Source organism: Echeneis naucrates, chromosome 9 (assembly GCF_900963305.1).
Source record: "Echeneis naucrates chromosome 9, fEcheNa1.1, whole genome shotgun sequence".
NCBI classification, from domain to species: domain Eukaryota; kingdom Metazoa; phylum Chordata; class Actinopteri; order Carangiformes; family Echeneidae; genus Echeneis; species Echeneis naucrates.
In genome coordinates this window covers 5,733,555-5,758,932 of record NC_042519.1, presented here as the reverse complement: position 1 = coordinate 5,758,932, position 25,378 = coordinate 5,733,555, and the positions used below count along the sequence as shown (strand labels likewise).

Sequence of the window (25,378 nt, the reverse complement as noted above, 5' to 3'; positions counted from 1 at the left end):
TAATATAGTGGTAGAGACGATAACTTCTTAGCATCATAGTAATTTTGGGGCTTGTGCCTTTGCATCAAATATTAGCACATTTGACCTTGTTGGCTCCTAAGCAGTTAGTAAGTTGACACATTTGAGACTTTTAGAGGGAAACACAAACCACTTGAACTGATTCCTTCTGAGCTGATGTGAAGATTAAGTATGATGCTATTGAAATACCCAAGAAAGCAAACTCAAAATTGTACTTTGGCACAATCCTGCAGTACAAGAATTGAATTCTGCCAAAATGCTCATATTAAATAAAAAGATCTTTTTTACTGGAATACTAAATGAAATGTGGTCCATTGATTTAATGCGAATCCAACATTAGGAGATGCTTTCTGTCATCTTTGCAAACAGCAGCAGCAACTGCTTGTCACACTGAACGATTCTACGGTTTTCTAGAAAGGAAAAACTAAATAAATGCACACTTGTGTAAATATTCAGCAGCATTTGGACTGTTGTTCAGTTCAGTTCCAATCTCTCCAGCACAGTAAACCCCATCTTTTGCAATCCTTCTCTTTCTCTCTCCCTCTCATTGTAGGTGTGGGACTCTTGGCACTGTTTGTGCTGAATCATGTGGATATCGCACAATGACTGGCTGGACAAAACTGACAACTAATGAAATAACTTTGTGGCCCCCACACCCTGGGTGGGGGGGGGCTACACGGTGACCCCTCATTTCAGCCTGTTGGGCCTATGGCAAGCCGATCTGCAGGCCAGTTTGGACACTGTGGGTACTGTTGGCAGAGTTTCCACCCCTGGTCGTCCTGTATATATTGAGCTGATCATGCCATCACAAACACACTGGCACAGACAGGTACTGGTAAGAGGTTCATGTACGCTGTGTTGTATTTTATGTTTACAACTAGTATCTTTAATCACTTTTTTTATTCTGATTATGTTCATCTCTAGAAACTGTCTGCCATCCTGCATTGTGGTAATCCTATGTCCAGAAGCCCGAGAATGTGTTTTTGACGGGAAGCAATGGGCACAACAGATTAAGAGCAATTTTAACTGATCAATTTTAGATTTAAATATAGAGTTTTTATTCTCGAAATCATGTGGACATCCATAGATTACTGTCCGAAACAATGACATTATAAATCTCTGTGTACATTTCCAGTTTCATCCTTTCCGATCCCTTCACTATGGCCACAGATCACCAGAACCCTGCATCCAAGCAGCAGCAGCCAGGCACCAGTGCATTTAAGGTGAGAAGAAATGCAGAGGTTCACTCACAATTCACTTTCCAACTTCCTCAATGGTGTAAGCACATCCTATTTAGATTCATGTGTCTCCCACAAGTGAGATTGACAAACATATTCTATCCTTTCTCCAGCTGGTCATCTATGAGCAGGAAAACTTCCAAGGACACTGCCATGAGCTGACTGGCCCCTGTAACAACCTCCAGGAAGCAGGCGTGGAGAAAGTGGGCTCCATACTGGTGCTGTGTGGACCGTGAGTGTGGGACAGAAACAATCAGAAAACAAGTTATTTTATGAGCCAATAGACAGAGGAAGAGGGGCTGACTCTTCGATGAGCAGAGGGATGAAATAGGACAGAAAAACAAATGAATGTATGCTCCATATGTATTAAACTAGCTTCCTTCACCCCCTGCACCAACCACAACCTTCCATCTGTGTCCCCTCCTGTGCCCTCTCAGATGGGTGGGATACGAGCAGGCCAACTGTAAGGGGGAGCAGTATGTGTTTGAGAAGGGGGAGTATCCTCGCTGGGATTCCTGGACCAACAGCAGGCGTAGTGACACCATTGTTGCATTCCGCCCGATTAAAGTGGTAAGAAAGTACACTGTTCTCTATTTTTACATCCCATTCACATCCCATGCATCCCATCAGTGGCTTAACATATCACCCATTGGATTGTTTTTGTGTTTTGTTTCTCAGGACAGCCAGGAGCACAAGATTGTCCTTTATGAAAACCCCAGCTTTGCAGGGAAGAAGATAGAAATCATCGATGATGATGTCCCCAGCTTCCATGCTCACGGCTACCAGGAGAAGGTCTCCTCTGTCCGGGTTCAGAGTGGCACGTGAGTAGACTCTGCAAGCAAATGTTGTCCAATAGTCTTTCCACTGTCCCTTGACCTCTATGTGTGCCTTTAATCTTTTCCCTCTCTGCGCTCTTGGTGCACTAGTTGGGTGGGCTACCAGTATCCCGGCTATAGAGGCTTCCAATACCTGTTTGAAAAGGGGGAGTATAAGGACAGCGCTGAGTTTGGGGCCCAGATTCCTCAGATCCAGTCAGTCCGTCGCATCAGAGACATGCAGTGGCATCAGAGAGGGGCCTTTCACCCCGTCAACTAAGCTTGTGACTCTTTCCAGCATGATCCCTGACCTCAGCCGCCTGAATCCCTACCAGCACCAAATCCCTTTGCCCTTCATTTACACCACACTGCATTAGATATCTATTGAAGCTGCTGCAATAGAGACATTCTTTGAAACAAATGAATAAACCCTTGTTGCTTAAAATCCATTTAGCTCTGATTTGTCTGTTTATATCCTGGACCCTTCCCATCGCTGTTACCAGGAAAGCCCGCATGGGTTTAAAGCTGTGTTAGTGTCAAGCTGTCCGAGAGATGACTGACAGCCATCCCAGGGCGGTAACATGTGCAGTGGTCACCTCCGACCGGCAGGATGCGCTGCAGAGGCTGAACTACCGGCACTTCCGGTCCGGTGAGGAAGAGCCGAAGACACACGATGAAGCAACATGCTACTTTACTCAGTACCGTGAAACTTAGGCTATTTAAGTGAGAAAGGTTTAACTTTACTAACACTTTTCAGATTTTTTTTTCATCTCCGCATTCTCAATTCAGACATCGGTTCATCGGAAACTTTGGTTCGAACGTTTATTCAACATAATTTTGGCCGTTAGCTTCACTTGGCTAGCAACACCTGCTAACGAGTGCATTTTCCGTATCATTAGACTGCAGTCCTGTTTCTGAGGGTGAATATTAAGTCAAATTTTTACCTTTCTCCAGTTTATCAAGACAAGCCAGACTGTTATATGAAATGACTTAGATTTCAGTGAGTCTATATCACCGGGAACAACAGAAACAAGCTCAGGGCTAGCCGAGCTAGCAAGGATTCACTGTCAGTACTAGCCGTTAAACGAGTTTGGTTGTTTAGTCAAATTACATTTCCTGCTGGACAACGATCAAAGACGTTTTGTGACTGATATTCAACTCTTGAAATCGTTATACCTTAAACGCCCAATTTTACATTTTATTCATCTGTATTTTATAACAAACTGATTCAGGCAAAGTGCGCAGCTGTGAGCTGTCATGTTTTTTGTGCAGCGCATCGTGAGACAGTGGCATAGACGTACAACACAAGTCCATTCAATCAATTCAGTAAATAAACAAACATGGAATATGCCGACACGTACATACTACATAATCAGGAAGGGATTGAATCCCTATGCAATGTTGAATTGAGACTCGGGATTGTTTTCACCTGTATTGAGTCACGGAGTTTAAATGTTGCACAGAGAAATCTCCCATCTGGCTGATGGGAGATTTTCCCTGATGTAGATATATCCAGGATGTGCTAACTGACAGACACTTTAAATCACTCATAATAACTGGAAGTACACTAAAACGACTTGAAAGCTGATTAATGAAAGACCAGTTTAATCTCACCATCAAGAAGTTTACTAATACACTTGCAACAAATCAGGAGATTTATGTTTTGGTCAAGTTCATCTATTCACGGCAATCATAGCTAACTTAAAACAATTTCCTCCAACAGACAAAATGCCTGTCCTATGCAGCAGCTGTGCAGAGAAACGGGCTGTGCTGAAACGTCCAAAGACGGGCCACTCGCTGTGTAAAGAATGCTTCTTCTGGGCCTTTGAGGAGGAAGTGCATCAGACAATTGTGGCAGCAAAGCTCTTCAAACAAGGCGAAACAGTCGGAATTGCTGCCTCGGGAGGGAAGGACTCCACGGTACTTGCTCATGTAATGAAACTCCTCAATGAGAGATACAACTATGGCCTTGAACTTATGCTTCTCTCTGTGGATGAGGGAATCACTGGTTATCGAGATGACTCATTGGAGACTGTAAAGAGGAATCAACAGCAATATGAGCTGCCGCTAAAGATTGTGTCTTATGAGGAGTTGTATGGCTGGACTATGGATGCTATAGTGAAGCAGGTGGGACTAAAAAATAACTGTACCTTCTGTGGAGTGTTCAGAAGGCAGGCACTCGACAGAGGAGCCATTATGCTGAAAGTGGACAAGATATGTACAGGTAAGTAAAAATTCACATTGCATTATTTTTCATCATTGAAATTGGATTGCAGCATCAGTTTGAATGGCAAACATTAAATATTCTGTTCAGAATTTTTCATCAATAGCTTCCTTTTTTATTTGTACAGGCCACAATGCTGACGATGTGGCAGAGACGGTTTTGATGAACGTCTTGCGAGGGGACATAGCTCGTCTACGTCGCTGCACAGCTATCTCCACAACCAGTGAGGGTGAAGGGGTCGTACCACGCTGCAAGCCCCTCAAATACGCGTATGAGAAAGAGATTGTTCTGTACGCTTACTTCAAAAAGTTGGACTACTTTTCGACAGAATGTATCTACTCTCCCAATGCTTATCGTGGCCATGCAAGGACTTTTTTGAAGGACCTGGAGAGTATAAGGCCCAGCTCGATCATGGATGTCATTCACTCTGGTGAGAACCTGTCTGTACGGGAGGGGGTGAAGATGCCCGTGCAGGGGACATGTAACCGCTGTGGCTACATCTCTAGCCAGGCGCTGTGCAAGTCATGTGTGCTGCTGGAAGGGCTGAACAGAGGCCTGCCAAAGCTGGGTATAGGCAAACACCACCGTTTGCATGACAAAATCCTCTCCCAGCAGCCCCTTACTGAGAAAGAGGAGAGGAAGCTGAAATCAGTAGACTTTTGACAGTTAATTTCACCTGTTTTATTCATAGGACTGAAGATATATCATGAAACTTTAGAATAAAGAAACATTAAATTTTGGTAAACCTGAGAAAATGTTGATTAACCTTGATGACATAGAGATATGACACAGAAAGTTGTGTTGACCTTATGGCATTAGTCAATAATAGCTGAATGCTGCACGTATCCAGGTTTTTGTATAAATTGGTAATCTGCACAACACACAGGTGATTGAAAGAGTGGAAAATTTTTGTTTTTAATATGGCATGAAGTTCAGTTTTTTCTCTCTGTCTTTTTGTTTTATTAAATGTATTAAGTTTAGGATTCAGCATAATTAAAATATCAAATATGAATTATTTACACACTAAGTATAGTGTGCCAATTTGGTATGTAAGATGCAGAGACAAAGGCTTTTTTAAGTGTGGTTGTTATGGTCATATTTTACTGAAATCTTACCCTGACAGCTGTTTTTATTACTCTATTTCATGCTACCTCTTTTATTGCACTCTACCCAGCTCTCTAGAGGATAAAATTACTTTCATGGTTGCATTTCAAGGAGTTTTTTTATAATAAATGTTTTGTCCCATATCACTGGTGTCAGTGTTTCTATTGTATGGATTCTGATAAGGATGCAGAAGTGGGAGCTAAAACTTAGAGGTTTTATTAACAATGCTACATGCTACTATTAAGAAGGTAACAAACTATGGGCGTAATGTTGCAGCAATGCTTGGTTGTCAGTGAGTTTAAAGTCTTAGTTAAGCAGACAGTAAGCATGTTGAAGGCAGCATAGTGCTGTTGCCTCACAGTAAGTGGTGCTTCAGAGTGGGTTCACTGGGTGATGTTCCTTGGCTGGAGTCTTTCTGTGTGGAGTTTGCGTGGGTTCCCTCTGGGTACTCCACTGTCCAAAGACATACACGTTGGGCCTGAGGATGAACTGGCAACCTCGCTCAATGTGAGCTGGGATTTGCTCCACCACCCCCAGTGACCTGGAAACGGATAAGCAGAAGATGAATGAATGAATAAACATGTTGAAACAATTATGTCCTTTTTCACTTTCAAATTATAAACATTAAAGTTTTGCTTACTATAACTACAAATGGGGCAGCATGGTGGCAGCGCCCCACAATAAGAAGGTCATGGATTCGGTTCCCGGCCTGGGGCCTTTCTGGGTGGAGATTGCATGTTCTCCCTGTGCGGGTTTCCTCCCACTATCCAAATACCTTCATGTCTAGGTTAACTGGTGACTCTAAATTAAACGCAGGTGTGAATGTGAGCATGAGTGGTTGTTTGTCTGTTTGTCTCTGTGTGTTGGACCTGTGATGGACTGGTAACCTATCCAGGGTGTGCCCCGCTCCTCGCCCAATGTGAGCTGGGATTGGAAAAAGAGGTAGAAGATGGATGGCTGGACCTACAAATGTCCAGATTTATTTCATACCTGCATATGTTTCTGTATTTTACATAACTCTGTCTATACAAAATATTTTATTATGTAATATGGCTGCACAGGTACGAAATATTACCAAAAATGCAACAAGGCCTATTCAAAATCATAGGGGCTGCAATTTTTTTGGATGAATAAAATATGTTTCAAGAACATATTCAGCTCTATCTATCTGTCTATCATGGTGTATAAATGTGCAGTTCTCCGCTCTGCCCACTAGATGCCGCGCATTAATTAACCAGACCGCGCGCTCTAGTGAAGTACACATGCACATATCTAGGCGCGTTCACGAGAGGACTCTCCTGACCAACTTGCAGCGGTGAAGTTCTGGGAGGAAAATCCGGACCTGGTTTGGAGTCCAGAGGCTCAATAAACACCGAACGGACGCGGGCCACGACCAGGCAGCCACCATGGACGATTTAGGTAAGGAAAGGAGCAGTTTTTAGGTCCCCCGTGTTTCCCCACAGCGGCCGGACAGCAGCGGGCAGCAGGGCGGAGGAGTCAACGTTACGGCCAGACTTTGTGTAGAAAAGCTGCCACTTTGTGGCCCGCTGAGGTCGCTGAGCTCGGGAGCAGATAGGTGGTGTCTGCCAGGGTGTTACAGCAAACTGTGGCTGACTGTTCCCATTTGAACACCTTTTTTTCTGGTTTTATTTGATTTAAGTGGCGTAGTAACTTAGCGGCTGGACATCGTTAGCCATCCCCTGCTGTAGGTGAAGCTTTCTGATAATCCCTCCACATCCTGCCCGAGTTTCATCGATATGTGCGCCACAGGGAGGAGATATTTGGCTGACATGTTCACACCGAGCTTTAACATTTACCTCTTCAACTTCGGCCCCCGGGCTGCTCATTCCAGCTTTGAGGTGTTGGAGTCGGCAGGCCTCCTCATTTAGACTGCTCGGTGCAGCACAATGTGAGCTCAGCCCTGGTCTCAGCCGGTGATACTGGATCACTGTTCTGTGTTCACGGAAAGTCCTGAAAGGTGCGATCTGAACTTGCACTTCCACTAAAATCCAGCCAGCATGTGGGAGTCACAAGTTGAAGCAGAAGGGGGAAGAAAACGCCCAAAGGAGACCTATCGTGGTATCTCAGTGAGATGTTGACAACACTTTCTGCTTGTGAAAACAGTGACCTGACCTTGTTGATGTTAATTCCTGCTCTAGTATAGGTGGGGGTGTTTGGGATATAACCCCCCCCCACGCAATTTAACATTAATAAATAGAAGATCCATGATATAATATCTACTGTACTATTCGACTATTTATTCAATTGTAACATAATTAGAATATGACCTGACTCCTTCGGAAACTTATCGAAGACAACAACTAATGGCAAATGGCTATTATTAGTTGTGAGCTACCAGTGACCTCTTAAAATTTGTCTAATAGCATAACACTAGAAAAGTAGTTGCCGCTTGCTGATGTATAGATGGGAAAATATCAAATACTCACATTTCAGCAGGGATTCTATACCTTCTTAATAAATGTCTTAAGAATTAATTAATTAATCAGAATTGTTGCAATTACTTTTTAATGTCTTGTCAGCTTTGCTATAAAATCACTCAGATCACATCTACGTCTAATATCAGTGTTAACAATAATTTATCCTGTTGTGACTTGATGCCAACTCTGTCTTTTTTTTTTTTTTTTTTTTTTTTTAAGTACATCTTTAACCAGCCATCTCTTCAGTTGACCTTTGGTCCTGAACCGCTGAACCTCCTATTTTGTTACAATTTTCACCAGCTGGTCACTTTTTTATATTTACCTTGCTGATTCAGAATAAATCCTCTTTAGCCTGAAAGGTATCAGTAGGAACACTCCCATTGTCCTGGAATCCCAAAGTAGAAAAGCAATAGTTTTTTGAATTGTTTAAGTGGAGAGACAACGGCCTGCATTTTGAGCCTGGCCTGTTGTGAGTATACCTCGAGGGCACATTAGATGCTCTGGCTGCGACAGGCCAGTGAAAGGGCTGATTGTTGGTTGAGAGGGAGCCTGCAGTCCTACTGAAGTAGTGAGAACAGCAGGCTGAAGAAGGGGGCGAGGCTGGAGAGGAATGTTGAACATCATTCTGTGTCAGGGTACAAGGCCAAATACTCTCTGGGTCATGACTCACCTCCAACCCCTACCACAAGAGAGAGGGCTGTTGGTTTCAGTCATAATCTTCAAACGTCAGTAGTCTGGTAATTTCAGAGACGTAGAGATTGTTTTAAAAAAAAACCTTTGAGCTCTGTTTGCATGAGGATTGCAAAACCATTAATTTAAAATGTCGTTGAGCTGCTCTGCTACATTAAAATGTTGTACACATCATTTAGCACCCACCCCCTTCCAATATGCAAAAAGAAACCAGGTCAAATGTTTGTAAATACTTTATGACTGTGGTCAGTGTATTTCCAGTAATACCCAAGCAAACAAGCACCAACAGGTCCTTGCCCTATGGGTCAAGATGCAGACTGACAGGTCTACACGGAGGTGTTTGGAAACCTGATGGCGATGTACTCTTTCCCTCTTCTTTGGGTCTTAATTGATTGATCTGCAAAATCTGCTGAGCATTGAATGAAGGGAAATCCCTCATCAGAGGCTGACTCAGAGAAACACACTGGAAGAGTACTTAGAGTTTTCCCAAGGTTTTCTCTGATCCGTCTCATACAGTTCAGGCCAGGTGGCAGCCAGGCTGGATCTCCATGCTGTTACCGATGTGGCCTATTGGACCAGTCTTCATCCAGATGTGGCCCTGAAACCATATGTGATAGTGTCCTCTCTGTTTGCCTGTTTTGCTTCTGTGTTTTACTTTTGTGGGCTAAGAATCTGACACTCGACTCTCTGTGAATTCCTCAGGATCGTGAGAGATGCAAACAGACTGACCTCATCGGGCTGTGCACGCCCTGCTTTTATGTCTGCAGGTTAACACTGAAGAAAATGGATTACTTCAGCTGAGGGGAGGGTGGTATCAGCTAAAGGGAGAATAAAACCAGAACATGAGCTACTCATATTGTTTGTATATTCTCTATATCATAAAACAAGCAATGTGGGTAATTAGCCCAGGAGCCTCAGGTTCGCTGTATGGCAGTTTGACGACCTAAAGGCAGCTCCTGAATTTTATGTAGATCTTAGAATGAAATTTTAGTTGGGTATATACTACTGTAGTGAACAATTGTACATTTAGCCAAATTAAAAATCAAACTAACTTGGGAAACCTCTGTCAGCCTGGGCCCCCTTTCTGGTTAATCCAGCCCAGATCAAATTTAGATGCTGTTTAGATGGATCATATTTCAGAATGTCCCCAAAAAATGTGCTGTTGCAGCAACATGCATAAGTAAATATATTCACTCATTTATTGTTTTGCTTTTTCATTCAGACTGCAACATGACTAGGCTCAGCAAGAAAATATCAACAAAGGAATGGATTAAATAATTTTGAATAGTTTTGTTTCCCACTTACCTTTTGTATATTATATTGTACAAACACAATTTATTCTATGAATCATCTGAGGAAATCAAAATTTGCCATAGACAGGCCTCACAACAACATGAGCCGCTAATCTCTACTTTGCACCCACTCACAGGTCTATGCGTGTCTACAGGCGGTGGCTACGAGGGCTGAAACAGCAGCACCTGCTACACATACATGCCTTTTGTAAACACGCAACGGTCCTGTCAGATTTACTGTACCCATATCAGCTGATCACTTTGCAGAGGAAGGCCATTTTCTGCAGGCAGAAGTAGGAGCTGGCTGTTATCGAAGCAGCATGGTCTTAAATGTTTACAGTGTTGTACGGCATACCAAAAGATCTTAGAACGTCTTTAGCGGTCTCTCTGTTCCAATGTGTCGGCAGCACAGAGTTAGTGTTACCAGACTAGCTATCATCACCCTGTGAGAGCTGCAAGGTTAGTGCATACCGGCCCTAACCAGCAGGCTCGCCTGCTAGGCCAGAGGGAAGCTCAGGACTGTAAATCAGTCTTATTGCCGAGTTCCACACCCATCCTGTTCTGGGCCTGGGGAAGAGAAAGCTACATGGCTGACCTCATCGCTTAGGCAACAGACCCTGCCCCACATCCTGAGGAAACAGGAGAAAAACAATGAGCGGAGTCAGTGTTGGAGGCCAGCAAACATTGGTAATGGGGGCAGTGCTGGGCCTTTAAACTGTAATTGCGCTGCTTGAACAATGTTTTAACTACCAAGTGTCCCTTATTGTTGCTTCAGTTACTGTTGGCCTCCTGTCCTGCTGTTTCCACACCTTCTTCATTTCAGGCCTCCTAACTTGGCTTAGACAAAGGTGCTAATTGTTTTCCTGACACCTCTGGGTAATGTAGGAAACTGAGCCCCTGCTGGATTTACTAGCTGGGGAGACCTAAGGACATGTTTTAAGAGTAAAAAGTTTCTTGTCTTACTCTCACTTATGATAACAAAGCTGAGTGTACATGAAAAAAAAAAAAACAGAAGTGAGATTTCCTGTCCTGTTTAAGTGAAAAATGTAAAACATGAAAACTGTCACGCAACATGCAACTCAATGATATTCCTACACTAATCCCACATGCTTACATTTATTTTTTTTTTAAGAAAAAAAATGATGAAAAAGAGAAGGCAATTGACTCTTCCGGCTGCAGTCTCAAATGAGAAGATGCACTACTTTCCTTTGTCAATCTCAATATCTTTGTAATTTGGACTGTTGGTCAGACAAAATGAGCAAGTTAAATGCCACCTGTCAGCTACATTATCGATAGATTAATGGCCAAAAAAAAATTCTAATACAGCTACTCCCTGATGTTTTTACTAAAGGGACCTTCAACAAAACACAAATTCGAGTGTGGGCCCCATTGATCTGATTTATGTTTTAGGATGTCTTAGTACTGAGGTCATACATTCGGTCATTGTGTTAAATAATTAACACCAATGAATAATTTGTAATTTTGCTGGGAATGTTCAGAAACTCAGTGAGCCAGTTAGTTGGTGATCAAAATTGTGTTTCATTTACAAAAAGCGCAAATTTTTAGTCAATAATTTATGGGAGAAGGTCGCAGGGAGAAGCACAAGGTTTAAACCTCAACATGTTTATAGGCCCTAAAGTAAGTTCATTGAAACTGATGAATTTTGGCAAAGTTTGTCTTGCTCCTCCATAGGTTGAATATATGCATCGAACATGACTGGATGTTTGTGTTTTGGAACTTAAAAAAAAAAAAAAATGCCCCCTCTCTTTTTGGGTCTTCCCTGTTCTACCCAGTTATAATCATATATGGCACAAACGACCACTCACTGACATACAGTCCTGGCATATGCACAGCTTTGAATGTATCTGCAGTGACTAGGTGTTACATCAGTCTTAGACTTTACCCTGCCATCTGATTTACTGGTCTGTGGGGAAGTGCTTTTATTTTGGTCCAGCGTTCTCTCCGAGGGGGTGTCATCTTTCGGATATGGGGCTGCTTGGCAGGGTATTTTTAGGTATGTTTATTTTGAAGTAATCACCCTAAGATGCTTCTGTCTTTCTGATAGTATGCTATTACACTCATTCATCCTTTGTCTGGGTTGTTGTGTATTGAACTGTAGAGTGCCACTTAAAAGTTGTGAAGCATGCCATTGATCTGAATGTCTCTCCACTGGTCTATCATTTCATCTGCAGTGCTATTTTCTTTCATCAGCACACCTTCTCTATGTCTGCCTTTGGTTGTTACCTTGCCTTTCCGGCTTGTCTTGCTGGCATCTCATCCCTTCTGCCTGGCCCCTGCCTGTCTTGTTTGATATAAATATCGTGTTGGGGTTGGCCTGATGGGATAGGGTTTCAGTGTGGGGCTGTGGCCAGTTCTGCTCTTTTGCTCCCTGGCTATAAACAGGTGAGCTATAGACCCACTGTTGCCCACATGTTAATCGAAGAAATTAGAGGGCTCTGGTTCGTTCCCTGACTGCCTGTCTACACTCTACTACTAGAGCCTACTACTCCAAGCTGTGTGGGTATTGTGTAGTAAAAACACTGACATCTCCTTTATCCTGGTATTCTAAACATGCTGTAGTTAGTGGAATGATTCTTGGAATTGTCAACACATTTTCATTTTCTGCACTGACAAATTGTCCTGTTCTCTACCTTGAGTCCTGAAGTACTGGTAGCATGTTTGTTCTGCTTGAGTAGATTTTATTACAAAACGTTGTTTTGAATCGCAAAGTGGACAGAGGAATGTGTGGAATTCCCCATGTACCTTTGCTCCCATCTGATAAACACTGTGGTACATGGTAGGGCCTTGGTGGGGGGTGGGAGGGGGTTTGGTGTGCACAGGCAGGACTATACATGTACCCACTACCACAAGAATGTACAGTATCCACATAACTCCAGAGTTGTTTGTTGAAAAGAATGGAGATTAGTTACCACAGTGTGACCACAGATGGATCCAGTGACAGAGTTTGCTACTGTGAAAGTAAATTGTGTATTGTGTGACTGGTATTTAATTAATTCATCTTGAATTATAGTCCCAGTCATATGCTTTTTGATGACAGCTTTGTTCTTCCAGACCTTGCACAATGGAGTATTGAGTCAGGATGCTGTTAGAGGAGAATTGGACTTTGTCCATTGCAGCTTCTACCCCCTGTCTGGAGTGGAAAAGATTAGCCTGTTACTTGGCTTACAGAGCATGTTTGAATTCTTAATGTCTCTAACTCTTTGTGGACCAAACTTGTATGGGGCTGACTAAGGCCTGTTGTCTGTTCTCATGCCAGATTCAATGCTGCCCTCCTCAGGGAAACAAGGGAAGCAAGAACAATCCTGTAGATCCTGCAGTCTTCATCCTTTTATGACCTTCAGCAAATTAAGTCAAAGAGATCTGAACTTGGTATGTGTGTCCATGGTGCGTGAAGCTACAAAAGAATGTGAGCTGGATATTTTTGATAAAGAACTATCCTTGCTGATGCTAAATTTAATCAGGTCTAACTGTTAATCATCTCTCGGTATCTCCTGTTTTGTTTTTTTGTTTTTTTTATATAACCCTGATGTAGAAATAGTAAAAGCTAAACTGGTGCACCTCCCACTGTGATTAATGTGCCACTCCTGTTAGGGATGATGATTATTTTTATTAACAGTTAATCTGCTGATTATTAGGACAACACACTGAAAATGAAAGGCTGAAATAATCATAAACTTTACAATTTTTCATTGGGATGGATCTTCTTTTTTTTTCTACAGAAGATAGAACTTGTTACAGTCACATAAAAGTGAAAATATAAGAAACATAAAAGTTTCTCAGGGGCTTTAAACATTGTGTAATTGTTTATACCCACCAAAGAATGAACAAAGGCTTCATGCATTCTCTGTAGTTTGAATAAAATAGTGAATCGAGCTGTGATGCATGTCGGCTGTGGAGATATTTTCTGGACTTGATTGGCTGGGGCCTAACTCACAGATGTGTAGTATGAGCAGATGGGAGGGTATGTTATGAGGGAAAAACTATTACATAGGCAGTCTCAAAAACCTGGCCCCTTGTTCAAGTGTTCTGGAAGGCTGTCTCCTCTGTCAAGGCCATGATGAACTTTCTAGGAATATATTACCATAATTAGTAAGTGCTGGGACGTTTTCCAGAACATCTGACAGCATGTAAGATCTGCTAAAAGGGAAATGGGAATTTCAATCTAAAGCCTACACTATGTTTTGGATGACGACCCTTTGTCCCAAAACTAGTTGTGGTATTTTTCTATATGGAGGCTTTGTTTTATGAGCAACAAAGTCAACTTCAGTGAGACCTTGTTTAGCATGTCAGCACCAGGTGCAGATTATTTTGAGCTGGTCATGATATTTCAGCACATTTGCGCAGACATGGGCTACTTACTGAGCTTACCGCTTTAAATAGGCTTCTGCTCTCATGTGGTTTATGTCAAACTTCATGACTAAAACATTTGCCTACTAGCAGGTTCTTTCTTTGACTGAAGACAGTGACGAAGTGAATGTAGTGGAATTTAAAATGTATAGATGTGAGGGTCCAATGAACATGTCAGCTTTTAGACTTATTTTAGTTCATCTGACCTTTGTCACAAGTTTCTTGCTTTAGGTTGAACTTAACACCCTGGCATATGTGAAGTGTCATTCTGTAAATGTGAGTTTGCGGACCACTAAGCACTAATGAGGTAGCTTTTCAGTGTTTGTTATTAGATACAGCAGCACTGACAGGACCTGTTGTTGAAAGAATACTGTCACCCATGTTTGGCCTTCAAACCACTCCCCCTCTCCCTCCAGTAGACTGGCAGCATGTTGCCCACACTATCTTTGTCTGCTGACTGCATCACACACTCACATCTTCACATTTGCACACTACCCTGGCTGGAGTGTGGAAAAATTATGTAAGTACAAATACAGAGTTTCTAATGACTTTAAAAGCTAAAGGTTTGCATTTTTGGGTAACTCTCACCTTCCATTTTGATTATGCTAATTTATTAGTTAATGTTGTGTTTTGTGTCTTTTATTCAAAGATTTGGGTTGTAAGGGCTTTAATGTGGATACCTGCATAAACTCTACCAGGCCTGCATGATTTTCCAGATTTTCTTTCTATATGTTTTTTATAGTCAGCTGACTGTGGCCAGTGGGGTGGCAGTGTATGCCATTTTCATTGAGCAGTATTAGAGCTCCATGAGTCAGTACATGCTACAAGTGCTTTAAATGAAACATTTACATTGATGCAACTTAAGTTGCAAGTAAATTCTAATCCACGAATAAACCCCAGTTTTAAAGGGACCATCAGCTGTCTGTATTTTTGAGGAGGCAAGCTTCTACTTAGATGCTTTTCTTTTTGGTTTAATGTACAATTGTCCATCTTGCTTATTTGCTGTTATGTGTGCAAATGTGCAGTGATTTCTTGAAACGGACTGTCCCAGGTCCCAGATTATGTAGTCTAACAGTAGGCAGTCTGTATTGCAGTCTATTCTGGACAAGCTGAGCATGGATGGGTTGTGTGATGTAAGAATCTATTTTGTTCCTGCGTTCCCATGAACACTCAGCTGGGCAACACTGTGCCCTCTCAGTGCTGAACAGTACTCAAAAGCACTTTCTGTCTGTCTTCCTCTTTGTTCCTATCAGTCTAGCTTGTGAGGTTCAGACTAGTTCTCATAAATCACAGGCTAGTCATGGACTTGTGCACATTACCCACAAAAGTATCACATCCTGCAGTGACAGACTGAGCTTACTGACAGGTAGCCATCATTGTCAGTAGGCTACTATATATAGTGTGGACTGATGGGAAAAAGTATGTTGGGGATTTCAGAGGGATGTTTCATGAAGGCCTTAAGGGTTAGGTATGCACTTTGGGCACAGCAATGAACTTACTCAGTCATTGAAAGTGACTGGGCCTACCTTATTGTTAGATAATGCACACAAAAGAGAAATGTTTTTTGGTGTGATGTTTTGAAAGGGAACCTAGGTCTGAGTCACAGCTATTGTCTGTTTACAGCCTAACACCATAATCAGTGGTCGCCTCAGAGCCCAGAAATCCCAGTAAAGAATTTACTGGCCTAGCCCAACAACGCTTACAGCTTGAAGCCAATAGCAAAAACAGTTCAGGAGTGTAGCTTTTATTGTTAAAGAGAACAAACAGACACCAAAAACAAATGCAAAGATTTTATTTGTTTTTAACTGATCCAATGTGTATGATTTCTTCTTATTGGTAGGCACAAGGAACTTCCTCAGGCTTTAGTGCATCTCAAAACTGACCCAATCAAATACAAACATCATATCTTTCAGATGCATTGTTGGCAGACTTGGAATCAAGTACATCCCACATCTCAAAGCGTCCAGTTTTCTTGTCTGAAGAGACCCCCTACTCCATCCCCACAGGAGGGCACACCTACCAAGATGTATCGGTTCCACCTCCAGTCCCCCCTCCCCCCTCAGCCGAGGCTCTGAATGGCTCCCTGGTAGATCAGACGGACTCACACCATTCGTCTCAGCAAGTAAGTCATGTTAGATCCATGTTGTGTGATCATGTCTAGAACTCATTAACTGATGTTTTTTTGTTGAAGCCTTTCAACTGATCCGTCACCTGCTTACTCATTAAGAGAAAGCTTGACAAGACAACACAACACATTAGATATAGTAAATTAGTAAAGTAGTAAATTAATGGATGAAATGTGTTTTATAAAATCAGATCTGAGATCTTGATGCCAACTTGAGCTTTAAAGTTCTAGTAGATATTCATCATGACATGTTTCAGTGTAGCTAACTGATGTTACCAATGCAGTCATTAGGTTCGGCACAGAAGAGCTCGTGGTCCAGGGACAGTAGCAGCTCTCCATTGTCTCACATTGAGGAGGACCACGTCTACAGGTAGCCTGCCACACATCTGAAATGTTGTGAGCGAAGCTGAATAGTGGTTGACAATTATCTCGTTTCCTTGCCAGTTTTCCAAACAAACAGAAGTCTTCAGACTCGTCTACAGCAGCCATGACCTCTGCCCTTGGCAGTAACCTCTCTGAGCTTGACAGGCTGCTGCTGGAACTTAATGCAGTGCAACAGAGCTCCCCCTCATTCCCCATGACAGGTAGGAACAAAACCTTCAGCTTTTTCATGTTTGTTTGTGGTTAGCAGATTTTGCTGTACTGTTAATGTGCCCACAGAGGAGGCAGCTCCACCCTTACCTTCCTGCAGCATCACCCACTATGAAAATGGCAATGGCCCTGACATCATGGTGAGCCCGCCGCCACAGGAGAAACCCAAGAGGAATGGAGCAAAGTTGGACGACAACCGTCCCAGTGTGGAGAGTCTGCTGGATGAGTTGGAGGGCTCAGTGCCTTCACCCAGGTACACATAATCAAATATCACACTCATTAAGATAAGAACAACAGATAAGGTTGAAGTTGTCATGATACATTTGGATTAATGGATCAGATTTTGACCAAGAGTCCATGTATGTTGATTTATTCTCCAGCATGGTTTCCAATTGCACTTTAACCACACCTCCAGCCGAGCCAAGTTGGAAAAGCTTTTGTGATATTTTAAGCTTTTCCCAACATTCCCACCCAGATTTTTTTTATACAAACTGAAAACATGCTCATGCAAATTCACTGACAGTGGGGTGTGAAACATTTCAATTAGGTAGCATTTGTACTGTTGCATGCATTTGTATACACAACGAATAGAAGTAGTTGTCCAAATAAAGAACAGAACTTAAGTCCAGACCGAACCTACTCTTACTTCTGCTCACTTGGGGATTTGCTTATGATGATTTTGCTCTCACAATAGACAGTGCATACATAAGTTCTGCCTGTCAACTTTAGTCTCTGTTGGATGGCCAATTGCAAATTTTAATGGAGGATGAGAAGCTCAAGTCTCTGTGGTGTGTTAAAGCACTAAGTTGGAAGCATGTTTTGCCTTGTCATATTGAATCTTGTTGGAAATCAGACAGGCACTTAGAAATACAGTTTTTTTTGTTTTGTTTTTTTTGTTTCAATATTTGCATTCAATTACAAATCATGTTGTAATTTCTATTTTTCAGCCCCCCTGCTTGCCATGGTGATTTGGACACTCCCTCTCAGCAGCAGGCCAGAATGTCAGCTTCATGTGCTACAAGAGAATTGGATGAGCTGATGGCCTCTTTGTCTGACTTCAAGGTAAAAAGCATAAGGAGTAAATACTGGAAGAGCTTAATTAATCAACAAGGACAAGCAAGGAGATCTGTCATTTCCTGCAAACCTTCCCTATCCTCTTCCTTTGCTTACTGTCTCATTTTTTTCTGTTCTCCAGCCCACTTCTTTGGGCTCTCTGCTGGACCCAGCAGGAGCATCTTCCAGCTCTCCTCATACTCCAGTCTCTTCTTCGGTCGCCCCAGTGGCTCCTCCTTTTCCTAGTCTGTCCCACCCATCTACCTGTGCCTCCCCCCTCTTCTCTTTGCCTGCTGGTCTAGAGTTGCACATAGATGAGGAAGGAGGGGATGGTGGCGTGTCAATGGCCCATCCAAATCGCTTCCCTCCCCACAGTCCCATATCCTCACTTTCTGCAGCCAGTGATCTAGACCTGGACTCTGTCATAGATGTCTCAGCCAGCTTGCTTTCATCCCAAACTAAGTCTTTGCTTGTCCTCGCTCAGTCAGCTTCATCTAGCTCTAACCTTATGAGAAATAGCCCAAGTCCCTCCAATACCACTACCACCCCTTCACTGTCTTCAGTGAACACTGTTCTGGACCACAAGTCCTCCAAGTGTCCCAGTCCATCTATAGAACAGGTCTCCCCCTCAAATACTGCCAGTAAATTCTCTTGTTCTCCTGAGACTATGAGCAAGGGTTTCGCTTCTTTTCATGACTTTGATTTAAATCTCTCCTCTCCACTGCCATCAACAAACCTCACCCCTCCTCTCTCAACACCAAAGACTCCTTCACCCCTCCCTGTTGCTGCCTCTGTATCTTCACCTTCTTTCACAAAGAACTCCTCACCATCTCCAGTCTCGGCACCTGCACCCGTTTCTGTATCAACCTTCAGTAGCCCTTGTAGACAGCTGATGGAGGCTGCGTCCACAGCCCAGAGAGCCAGTCTGTTCATTGTGCAGCAACCCCCCATTACAGAGCCTTCCCTGGATGAGGCACTAGATAAACTGCTGGCAATGAGTTTTACACAGAATCACTCAGTAGCACAGGTGGAGGAGCCACAGCTGAAGATGGAGGGGCAGTCTCTGGGAATCGAAATGCAGGAGGTGCATGAGGAATTCATCCTGCCCATGGACAGAAACAGCATGCAGCCTGACACTTTCACCAGCGCCACCAACACCATCACAGACGACTCGGTGGATGGAGGCACTGATGGAAATGGAGATCTGGACTGGGCTGATGAGGAGCTGTCTGTGTCCTTCCACGATGGACTGGATGGCACCATGACTCCCTACACCGAGAGGCTGTACACAGATGGCAGCATGACCCCATTGACCGAGGCCAGCTGGATGGATGAGTCCATGACCCCGTCTTCATGTCCTGGGACCCCTGACGTTGGCCTGGACCTGCCCATGCTGCAGACTCCAAATATAGACAGAGTCTCGGCATCCGGACATGTATGCATCTCTAAACCTGCTTCACACTCACAGGACTTGTTGTCTCTTCATTTAGCTGTGGTGTTTGTCTGTGAAACTGATGCTTTGATACAAGCTCTAGTGCCTGCACCAAGAGATTCTGCTCAGAGAGTTTCTTTCATGTGCTTTTTGAAAACATTATATAAAATATTTAGGGATGTGCCAAATGATTGGCTAGCAATCATTATTGGCAAATTTTCACTCAAAATATTTTGATCGGCACTCTCCCTGATTGCCGTTAAAAAAACTGATCGAAGCCAAAACCCTGAGACTCTGCATGCGGTGAAACTATTTGGCCACAATAAGTTCCCTCGTCTGGCAGTTTTTCAAGATATCTGAAAAAGACAACAAATTTTCTATATACAATATATGTGGCACTGAATTTCCTTGTGGTGGAAGTGAACAATGAATCTTTGTGTACACGGGAACTGAGAGTGTTTCTTAACCACAAAAGACACACTTTGTCATCTAATCAAATTTGTAAAGCATTTTATATTTCACCTTAAAACTTGGTTAGTACTGTTTGTACATCTGGAACAATTTGTCACTCATACTTGATAATTTGTCACCTAATAATCAACTAATTTTCTCAGCAGTTCAATCTAATATCAGTTTTTTTCCTGTGTTTTAGAGTATCATTAAACAAATAATATTAGTATTGACAAACTATAACTTATAATACTAATTTAACTGGACTGAAACTACAGAGAAAAAGTTGAGATATTTGTTCTTTAGGAAAAATGAAAGAAACTCTCTTTGTGGAAATACTTATGGAATATATATTAACTCAAAGAGGCAGTTGCGCTTTATAATCAGGACTGTTTTGATTCTGCACCTACAAGTAACGCACTGATTTCTGGTAATGATGCTCAGCAGGACTCATGTAAATCACTGTCGCTATCAGCCACCGCACCAGTTTGATGTGAAGGATCTGAGTGTGACCTCGAGCTTGTGTTGTGAAGTTGGAGTGGTTGCTCAACAGACTTGGATGGGTGGGCTTTGGGATCTGAGTTTTGAACATTTGACATGCATGCCCACTGACCACTGCTTCCAGCCTCTCAAGTCATTTGGAAATCAGAAATTGTGTGACTCACCTGCTGCTACAGAGCTAAGCTGTAACTGCTTCAGCTGCTTTGTGTTTGGCAAAAACATATGATAAGCTGCTGATCATTCCACCTCAGATAAAATCAGTGATTAGACGCACCAAGGAGACTCCCAATGTACACCCCATGTACAGAGATGGTCACCTGCGCAGGAAGACGGGACCCATCATTGTTAACAAGAACAGTTCTCAGGACCGCCTCATTGAAGAACTTCAGGGAAAGCTTGGGATCAGCCGCTCAGAGCGGCGACGTAAACAGTCTGATGACTGGCTGACTGAGGGTGTCATAGTCATGTCCAAACCCCAACGTTTCCGTCCTGATGGGGCCGGCAGTGAGGTCGACAAGGTTGGCTTAAGTGTGCTCAGTGGCTTTCTTAAATACATTTTTCCTAAAGTAATTCACCCTTCATTTTCTACACATTCTCCTCTGTGTGTCTGCTTCCTTCTCTCTGTTTTTTCTCTCCTCTTCTTCAGATCATAATTCCTCCGGAGTCGCCTGTCCCTGTGAGGAAGGTGCTCTCTCCTCTCTCCCCCCAAGCTCCTCGCCGTCCTCCTATTGTAGAAGAACCTAAACGACCTCTGGTTGTCCCACCTCCCCTTGCTCCTATACCACCTCCACCTCCTCCACCCCCTTCTCCCCCTCCACAACATCTACACACCCACGAACCAATTCTCGCTTCACCTCGGCAGATTATAAAAGCTCCACATCCACCTCCACCACCACCACCTCCACCTCCACCTCCACCTCCAATTCCAGAACATCCTGTCCCTAAATCAGAGCCCCCTCCACCTGTTCTTCCTCTTGTGCTTAAAACACCAACACAGACACCACCGGTGGAGCCAGCCACACCAGTTGCACCCAAAGTCCTGGTGTCTGTAGGCTGCCAAACAGAGTATGACCCAATCTTCCCTCCAATGCAGGCATGAACCCCTGTCTCTTCTCCTTTCTGTTTTCACACTCACAAGAAATATGTTGTGGTTATGGTTGATCTGAAGTCAAACTGCTGCATTTCTATCTGTGTCATTAATTTTCAACCCATGACTGTTTTTGTTATTGATTAATTTCAGATTATGGCCCAAGGTAAGGGTGGTGTTCCTGGTGGGCCCCCAACACAGGTCAACAAACTGGACAATATGCTTGGTAGCCTGCAGTCTGACCTCAACAAGCTGGGTGTGCAGACAGTAGCTAAAGGAGTCTGTGGTGCCTGCTGTAAGCCAATTGTAGGACAGGTAAGACTCTTCCATTAAGGTCAGCTTTCTTGAATCTGAACAGTTTGCATATTAAAGCTAAACTTTTCTGATTGTTCAGGTGGTGACTGCCATGGGCCGCACATGGCACCCTGAACACTTTGTATGCACACACTGTCAAGAGGAGATCGGCTCGAGGAACTTCTTTGAGCGTGACGGACAGCCTTACTGTGAGAAAGATTACCATAACCTGTTCTCCCCTCGGTGCTACTACTGCAATGGGCCCATACTGGATGTAAGTCCCTGCTCTTTGTGTGTGTGTGTGTGTTGGATTGCTCGTGTTGGAGTTGACAGTCAGCAGCCAATGAATGGAATCTTGTTTTTCTTCATGGCAATCTAATGTTTTCCTTCATTGATTTAAGATTTTCCAACAATGACAGAAAAATCTAAAGGGAGTTTGTAATTGTGACAGATGAAAGCAGAGACAGCAGGCTCTGTGATATCACACACAATTTTTCCATCCTGCACACAGACAACATTTTGGATCTGAATATTGAGTTACTGAGAGAAGGCCCTGGACTGCTTCACTACACAAACAGCAGCCCCACCCTCAGCACAGAAGCAGTGTATGCTGCTGGATTTGGAGCAAGTGCTTACAAGATTGGAAAATCCCCTTTTGTCTTGAAGATTTCTGATGTCATTGCTGAGAGGAATGTTCACCAGTTTCAAAACTCCCAGTTACACGAGACATGTCTGAGTCAAAGATGCAAAACCTAATGACAGTGGCCAACCAGCCTTAACCAATGTATTTAGTTCTTTCACTCTTGGCTACAAGTCATTGAAATGAAAATTTCTCGCCACCGTTTTCACATATTAATGTAATTGTCTAATCCAGTAAAATTGAATTGTCCATGTTTTCTAGTTTAGTTCCCTCAACTTTCAGCAGAAGAAGAAAAAATAAGTTATTTTTGTAAAATGCACATTGTTGAAAATAAATTGATTGTGATGGTCTTTCTGGGTTTTATGTTATCAGAAAGTTGTGACGGCCCTGGACCGGACCTGGCACCCTGAACACTTCTTCTGTGCTCAGTGTGGTTCCTTCTTTGGCCCAGAGGGTACTGCACACTTCATTACTCTGACTTGAACTTGTACTTGGGATTGGTTTTCATTGTTTATTTATTTATTTATTTTTTTTTTGCATAAATCTGTTGTCCGCTTCTGTTTTTTCCTGTGAAGGTTTCCATGAGAAGGATGGGAAAGCCTATTGCAGGAAGGATTACTTTGATATGTTTGCCCCCAAATGTGGGGGCTGTGCCAGAGCCATTCTGGAGAATTACATCTCAGCACTGAACTGCCTTTGGCATCCTGAGTGTTTTGTGTGCAGGGTCTGTAAAACTGGTGTTTTTTTTAATTCAATGATTGTGAGTTTCTAACATATGTTGTGTGAGAATAACAGCATCTTCCTGTGCCTGTGTCTGCAGGAGTGCTTCACCCCATTTGTGAATGGAAGTTTCTTTGAGCATGATGGCCAGCCCTACTGTGAAGTGCACTACCACGAACGCCGTGGTTCCCTCTGCTCCGGTTGTCAGAAGCCCATCACAGGCCGCTGCATCACAGCAATGTCCAAGAAGTTCCACCCGGAGCACTTTGTCTGCGCCTTCTGCCTGAAGCAACTCAACAAAGGCACCTTTAAGGAACAAAATGACAAACCCTACTGCCATGGCTGCTTCATCAAGCTTTTCAGTTAGGGAGAGCATGTAACTGTTGAACACATGGGTCAGGACTTAGATCAGTGTCTAAAGCATTTTTAGCACAAGTAGGGAGAGAATGGATTGTGTTTGTATTGAAGCAAGTTTTCTAATGATGACATTGGAAGTGTGTATGGATCAGGTATGTGCATGAGGCTCTGCCAGACTAAAATCCTTCATCTCCTTCAGAAATGTGGCAAACCTTTTTTTTTTTTTTTTTTAGACTGACAAATTATTATTATATTTTTTTTTTTTTTGTTATGGGCTTTGAGGTAATCAGTGTGAGGCAGATGTGCTCAATGTTTTAAGAACATGTGACATTAGAAGAGTTTTGAACAACACTAATGTTCATAGGACTTCATTTTCCACCCTGTGTCTCTTTAAATGTTTTGGGCATTTTCTGCTGGCAACAAGCTGTCTTTTTTTTAACTCTCAAATCATCAAAATTGTTTTTTTGTTTTTTTTCCTTTGTAGAAGGTGATGAAATCTTAGCAATCACTGTAGAAATCGATGAAATCCTCTGTGTGTTTGACATTGTTGCTCACTGGTTGAGTATAATTTTTAAAACCATTAAATAGAAAATAGATGCAATTATCTGATAACTGTAGCAGGGAACAGGTGACCTGTTCCAGCATTACAATGTGATCTGTTTTAACAAGTGTTGGGGATAAAAAAAGTGTTTTGATACTTTTTCCATATGAAGAGGAGATGGATCTTAAAAAAAAAAAAAAACAAAAAAAAAAACAAAGCAGGCTGAGTCAGCATTGACAGTTATTTTGTATGCGGGAAACTGATTGTCATGTCTTCACATTCAGTCTGAGAAAATATCCTTATGTGAAGAAACGTGTTGATATTTGAGTGTTAGGATGTTGAGTTTGTGTCATAAATGAGTCTAGAGTTGAGAATCAAGTCAGTTTTACAATCTCTAAGTTCAGAATCCCAAGCACATCATTTTTTTTCTCCTTTTTAAGCCAAAGGCAAACCTTGAATGGGTGAATATTTTACAATGATTGTTAATGAAGAAATTCAATATGAAGCCATCCACCTGTAGCTACAGTAATTACACTCAATTACATGTCTGAGTAAACCTCACTTTTCTGTGCTGCCAAATCATTCCTTAATTTTTCACTGTAGAGAAGAGAAATCAATCTGAAGAACTGTTTCTTGCAGTTTCCGTTTTCATACAGCAAAGTGGAGCCTCAAAGATTTTGGGATAATGTAATGTAGTCTAAGAGACGCACCTCTTAATCTGACTTACTGTTTCTGAGCACATTAGGAGACGTTCTCTTGTAAATATCCAATGCAGCTATGTCGTAAGCAAAGTGCTGGGATACTTGGCATGTGTTAAATAACCACTTGTGGGAAGAGGGAGAGGGCTGGTGAGAAGGCAGAGCAACAATACTCTGATACTTTTGGTGACATTACTGTAATGCGAAGCTGATGAATGTTCACTGTTTTGAAAGAAGTAGTGCATAATGCAAGATAATGTGTAAATGTGCCTGTGATACTCCAGTAACTATGCAACTGTGGATTAACAACTTTGTTCTTCAGCAACTTTCTTAGGCAGCAGTCTGTCTGTGCCATTTTATCAGTACCTTGTCTAATAACACTGGCAATTCAGCAAAAATACTGATGACAGGTCAGTCGTCCACAGTCATGTTTTCATGCCAGTCTGTGAGGCTGTTAGAGTGAGTGGTGGGACTAAGATGACTCAGTTCCCCTCAGCATCTGAGTAGCATCTACTGTATGAACACCAGGTGGGTCTGCACATGGTTCAGTAGTGATGTGCAGCAGATGTATCGGGCCTTTCGTCTTTTTGTCAGGGAATTCTAGAGCCTTAAATCTTTTTTCACTCTATTTAAGAGATCATGTAACAATTCATTTTGAATCAGTTTATAAGAGTTATTTAACCAAAGCCATACCTTCTTTGA

At 42.6% G+C, this 25,378-nt stretch overlaps 3 protein-coding genes and 1 long non-coding RNA gene across 9 annotated transcripts; 3 read left to right on the top strand and 1 right to left on the bottom strand.

The window, feature by feature from the left end:
- The first annotated feature begins 1,178 nt into the window (after positions 1-1,178).
- crybb2 (crystallin, beta B2) lies at positions 1,179-2,351 on the top strand. Its single transcript, XM_029510522.1, has 5 exons — positions 1,179-1,241; positions 1,370-1,488; positions 1,694-1,826; positions 1,935-2,077; positions 2,183-2,351. The coding sequence occupies exons 1-5, from the start codon at positions 1,179-1,181 to the stop codon at positions 2,349-2,351; spliced, it is 627 nt and encodes a 208-aa protein (XP_029366382.1).
- Positions 2,352-2,730: 379 nt separating this feature from the next.
- On the top strand, positions 2,731-5,591 carry ctu1 (cytosolic thiouridylase subunit 1 homolog (S. pombe)). 2 transcript variants are annotated; one of them, XM_029510130.1, is made up of 3 exons: positions 2,731-2,794; positions 3,795-4,295; positions 4,423-5,591. In XM_029510130.1, the coding sequence occupies exons 2-3, from the start codon at positions 3,800-3,802 to the stop codon at positions 4,956-4,958; spliced, it is 1,032 nt and encodes a 343-aa protein (XP_029365990.1). In that variant the 5' UTR covers positions 2,731-2,794; positions 3,795-3,799; the 3' UTR covers positions 4,959-5,591. The 2 variants fall into 2 exon arrangements, with proteins under 2 accessions (XP_029365990.1, XP_029365989.1); XM_029510129.1 differs by having other exon boundaries at positions 2,732-2,991; positions 4,423-5,590.
- Positions 3,675-7,402, bottom strand: LOC115048566 (uncharacterized). Its single transcript, XR_003841083.1, has 4 exons — positions 7,217-7,402; positions 5,759-5,940; positions 4,222-4,270; positions 3,675-4,058 (listed from the first exon to the last, which is right to left on the bottom strand). It is a non-coding gene; the product is annotated as an uncharacterized LOC115048566 (long non-coding RNA).
- On the top strand, positions 6,680-24,205 carry pxnb (paxillin b). Of its 5 annotated transcripts, XM_029510124.1 has the most exons (14): positions 6,680-6,818; positions 16,101-16,309; positions 16,597-16,682; positions 16,757-16,896; positions 16,973-17,156; positions 17,851-17,965; positions 18,099-19,391; positions 20,591-20,857; positions 20,986-21,432; positions 21,580-21,741; positions 21,821-21,994; positions 22,733-22,814; positions 22,936-23,084; positions 23,181-24,205. In XM_029510124.1, the coding sequence occupies exons 1-14, from the start codon at positions 6,806-6,808 to the stop codon at positions 23,445-23,447; spliced, it is 3,588 nt and encodes a 1,195-aa protein (XP_029365984.1). In that variant the 5' UTR covers positions 6,680-6,805; the 3' UTR covers positions 23,448-24,205. The 5 variants fall into 5 exon arrangements, with proteins under 5 accessions (XP_029365984.1, XP_029365988.1, XP_029365987.1 ...); XM_029510128.1 differs by lacking the exons at positions 18,099-19,391; positions 20,591-20,857; positions 20,986-21,432 and adding an exon at positions 16,538-16,542 and having other exon boundaries at positions 16,101-16,332; positions 16,604-16,682; XM_029510127.1 differs by lacking the exons at positions 18,099-19,391; positions 20,591-20,857; positions 20,986-21,432 and having other exon boundaries at positions 16,101-16,318.
- Positions 24,206-25,378: the final 1,173 nt, after the last annotated feature.

What these genes read in the sequence shown, in the direction of transcription:
- crybb2 (XM_029510522.1), top strand. Translation starts at nt 1,179, where the DNA reads ATGGCCACAGATCACCAGAACCCTGCATCCAAGCAGCAGCAGCCAGGC. An exon ending in CAGGCACCAGTGCATTTAAG is followed by an intron (nt 1,242 to 1,369) that starts GTGAGAAGAAAT and finishes TCCTTTCTCCAG; the next exon opens with CTGGTCATCTATGAGCAGGA. An exon ending in ATACTGGTGCTGTGTGGACC is followed by an intron (nt 1,489 to 1,693) that starts GTGAGTGTGGGA and finishes GTGCCCTCTCAG; the next exon opens with ATGGGTGGGATACGAGCAGG.
- ctu1 (XM_029510130.1), top strand. Translation starts at nt 3,800, where the DNA reads ATGCCTGTCCTATGCAGCAGCTGTGCAGAGAAACGGGCTGTGCTGAAA. An exon ending in AGTGGACAAGATATGTACAG is followed by an intron (nt 4,296 to 4,422) that starts GTAAGTAAAAAT and finishes TTATTTGTACAG; the next exon opens with GCCACAATGCTGACGATGTG.
- pxnb (XM_029510124.1), top strand. An exon ending in GAGGAGGACCACGTCTACAG is followed by an intron (nt 16,683 to 16,756) that starts GTAGCCTGCCAC and finishes TTTCCTTGCCAG; the next exon opens with TTTTCCAAACAAACAGAAGT. An exon ending in GAGTCTCGGCATCCGGACAT is followed by an intron (nt 19,392 to 20,590) that starts GTATGCATCTCT and finishes ATTCCACCTCAG; the next exon opens with ATAAAATCAGTGATTAGACG.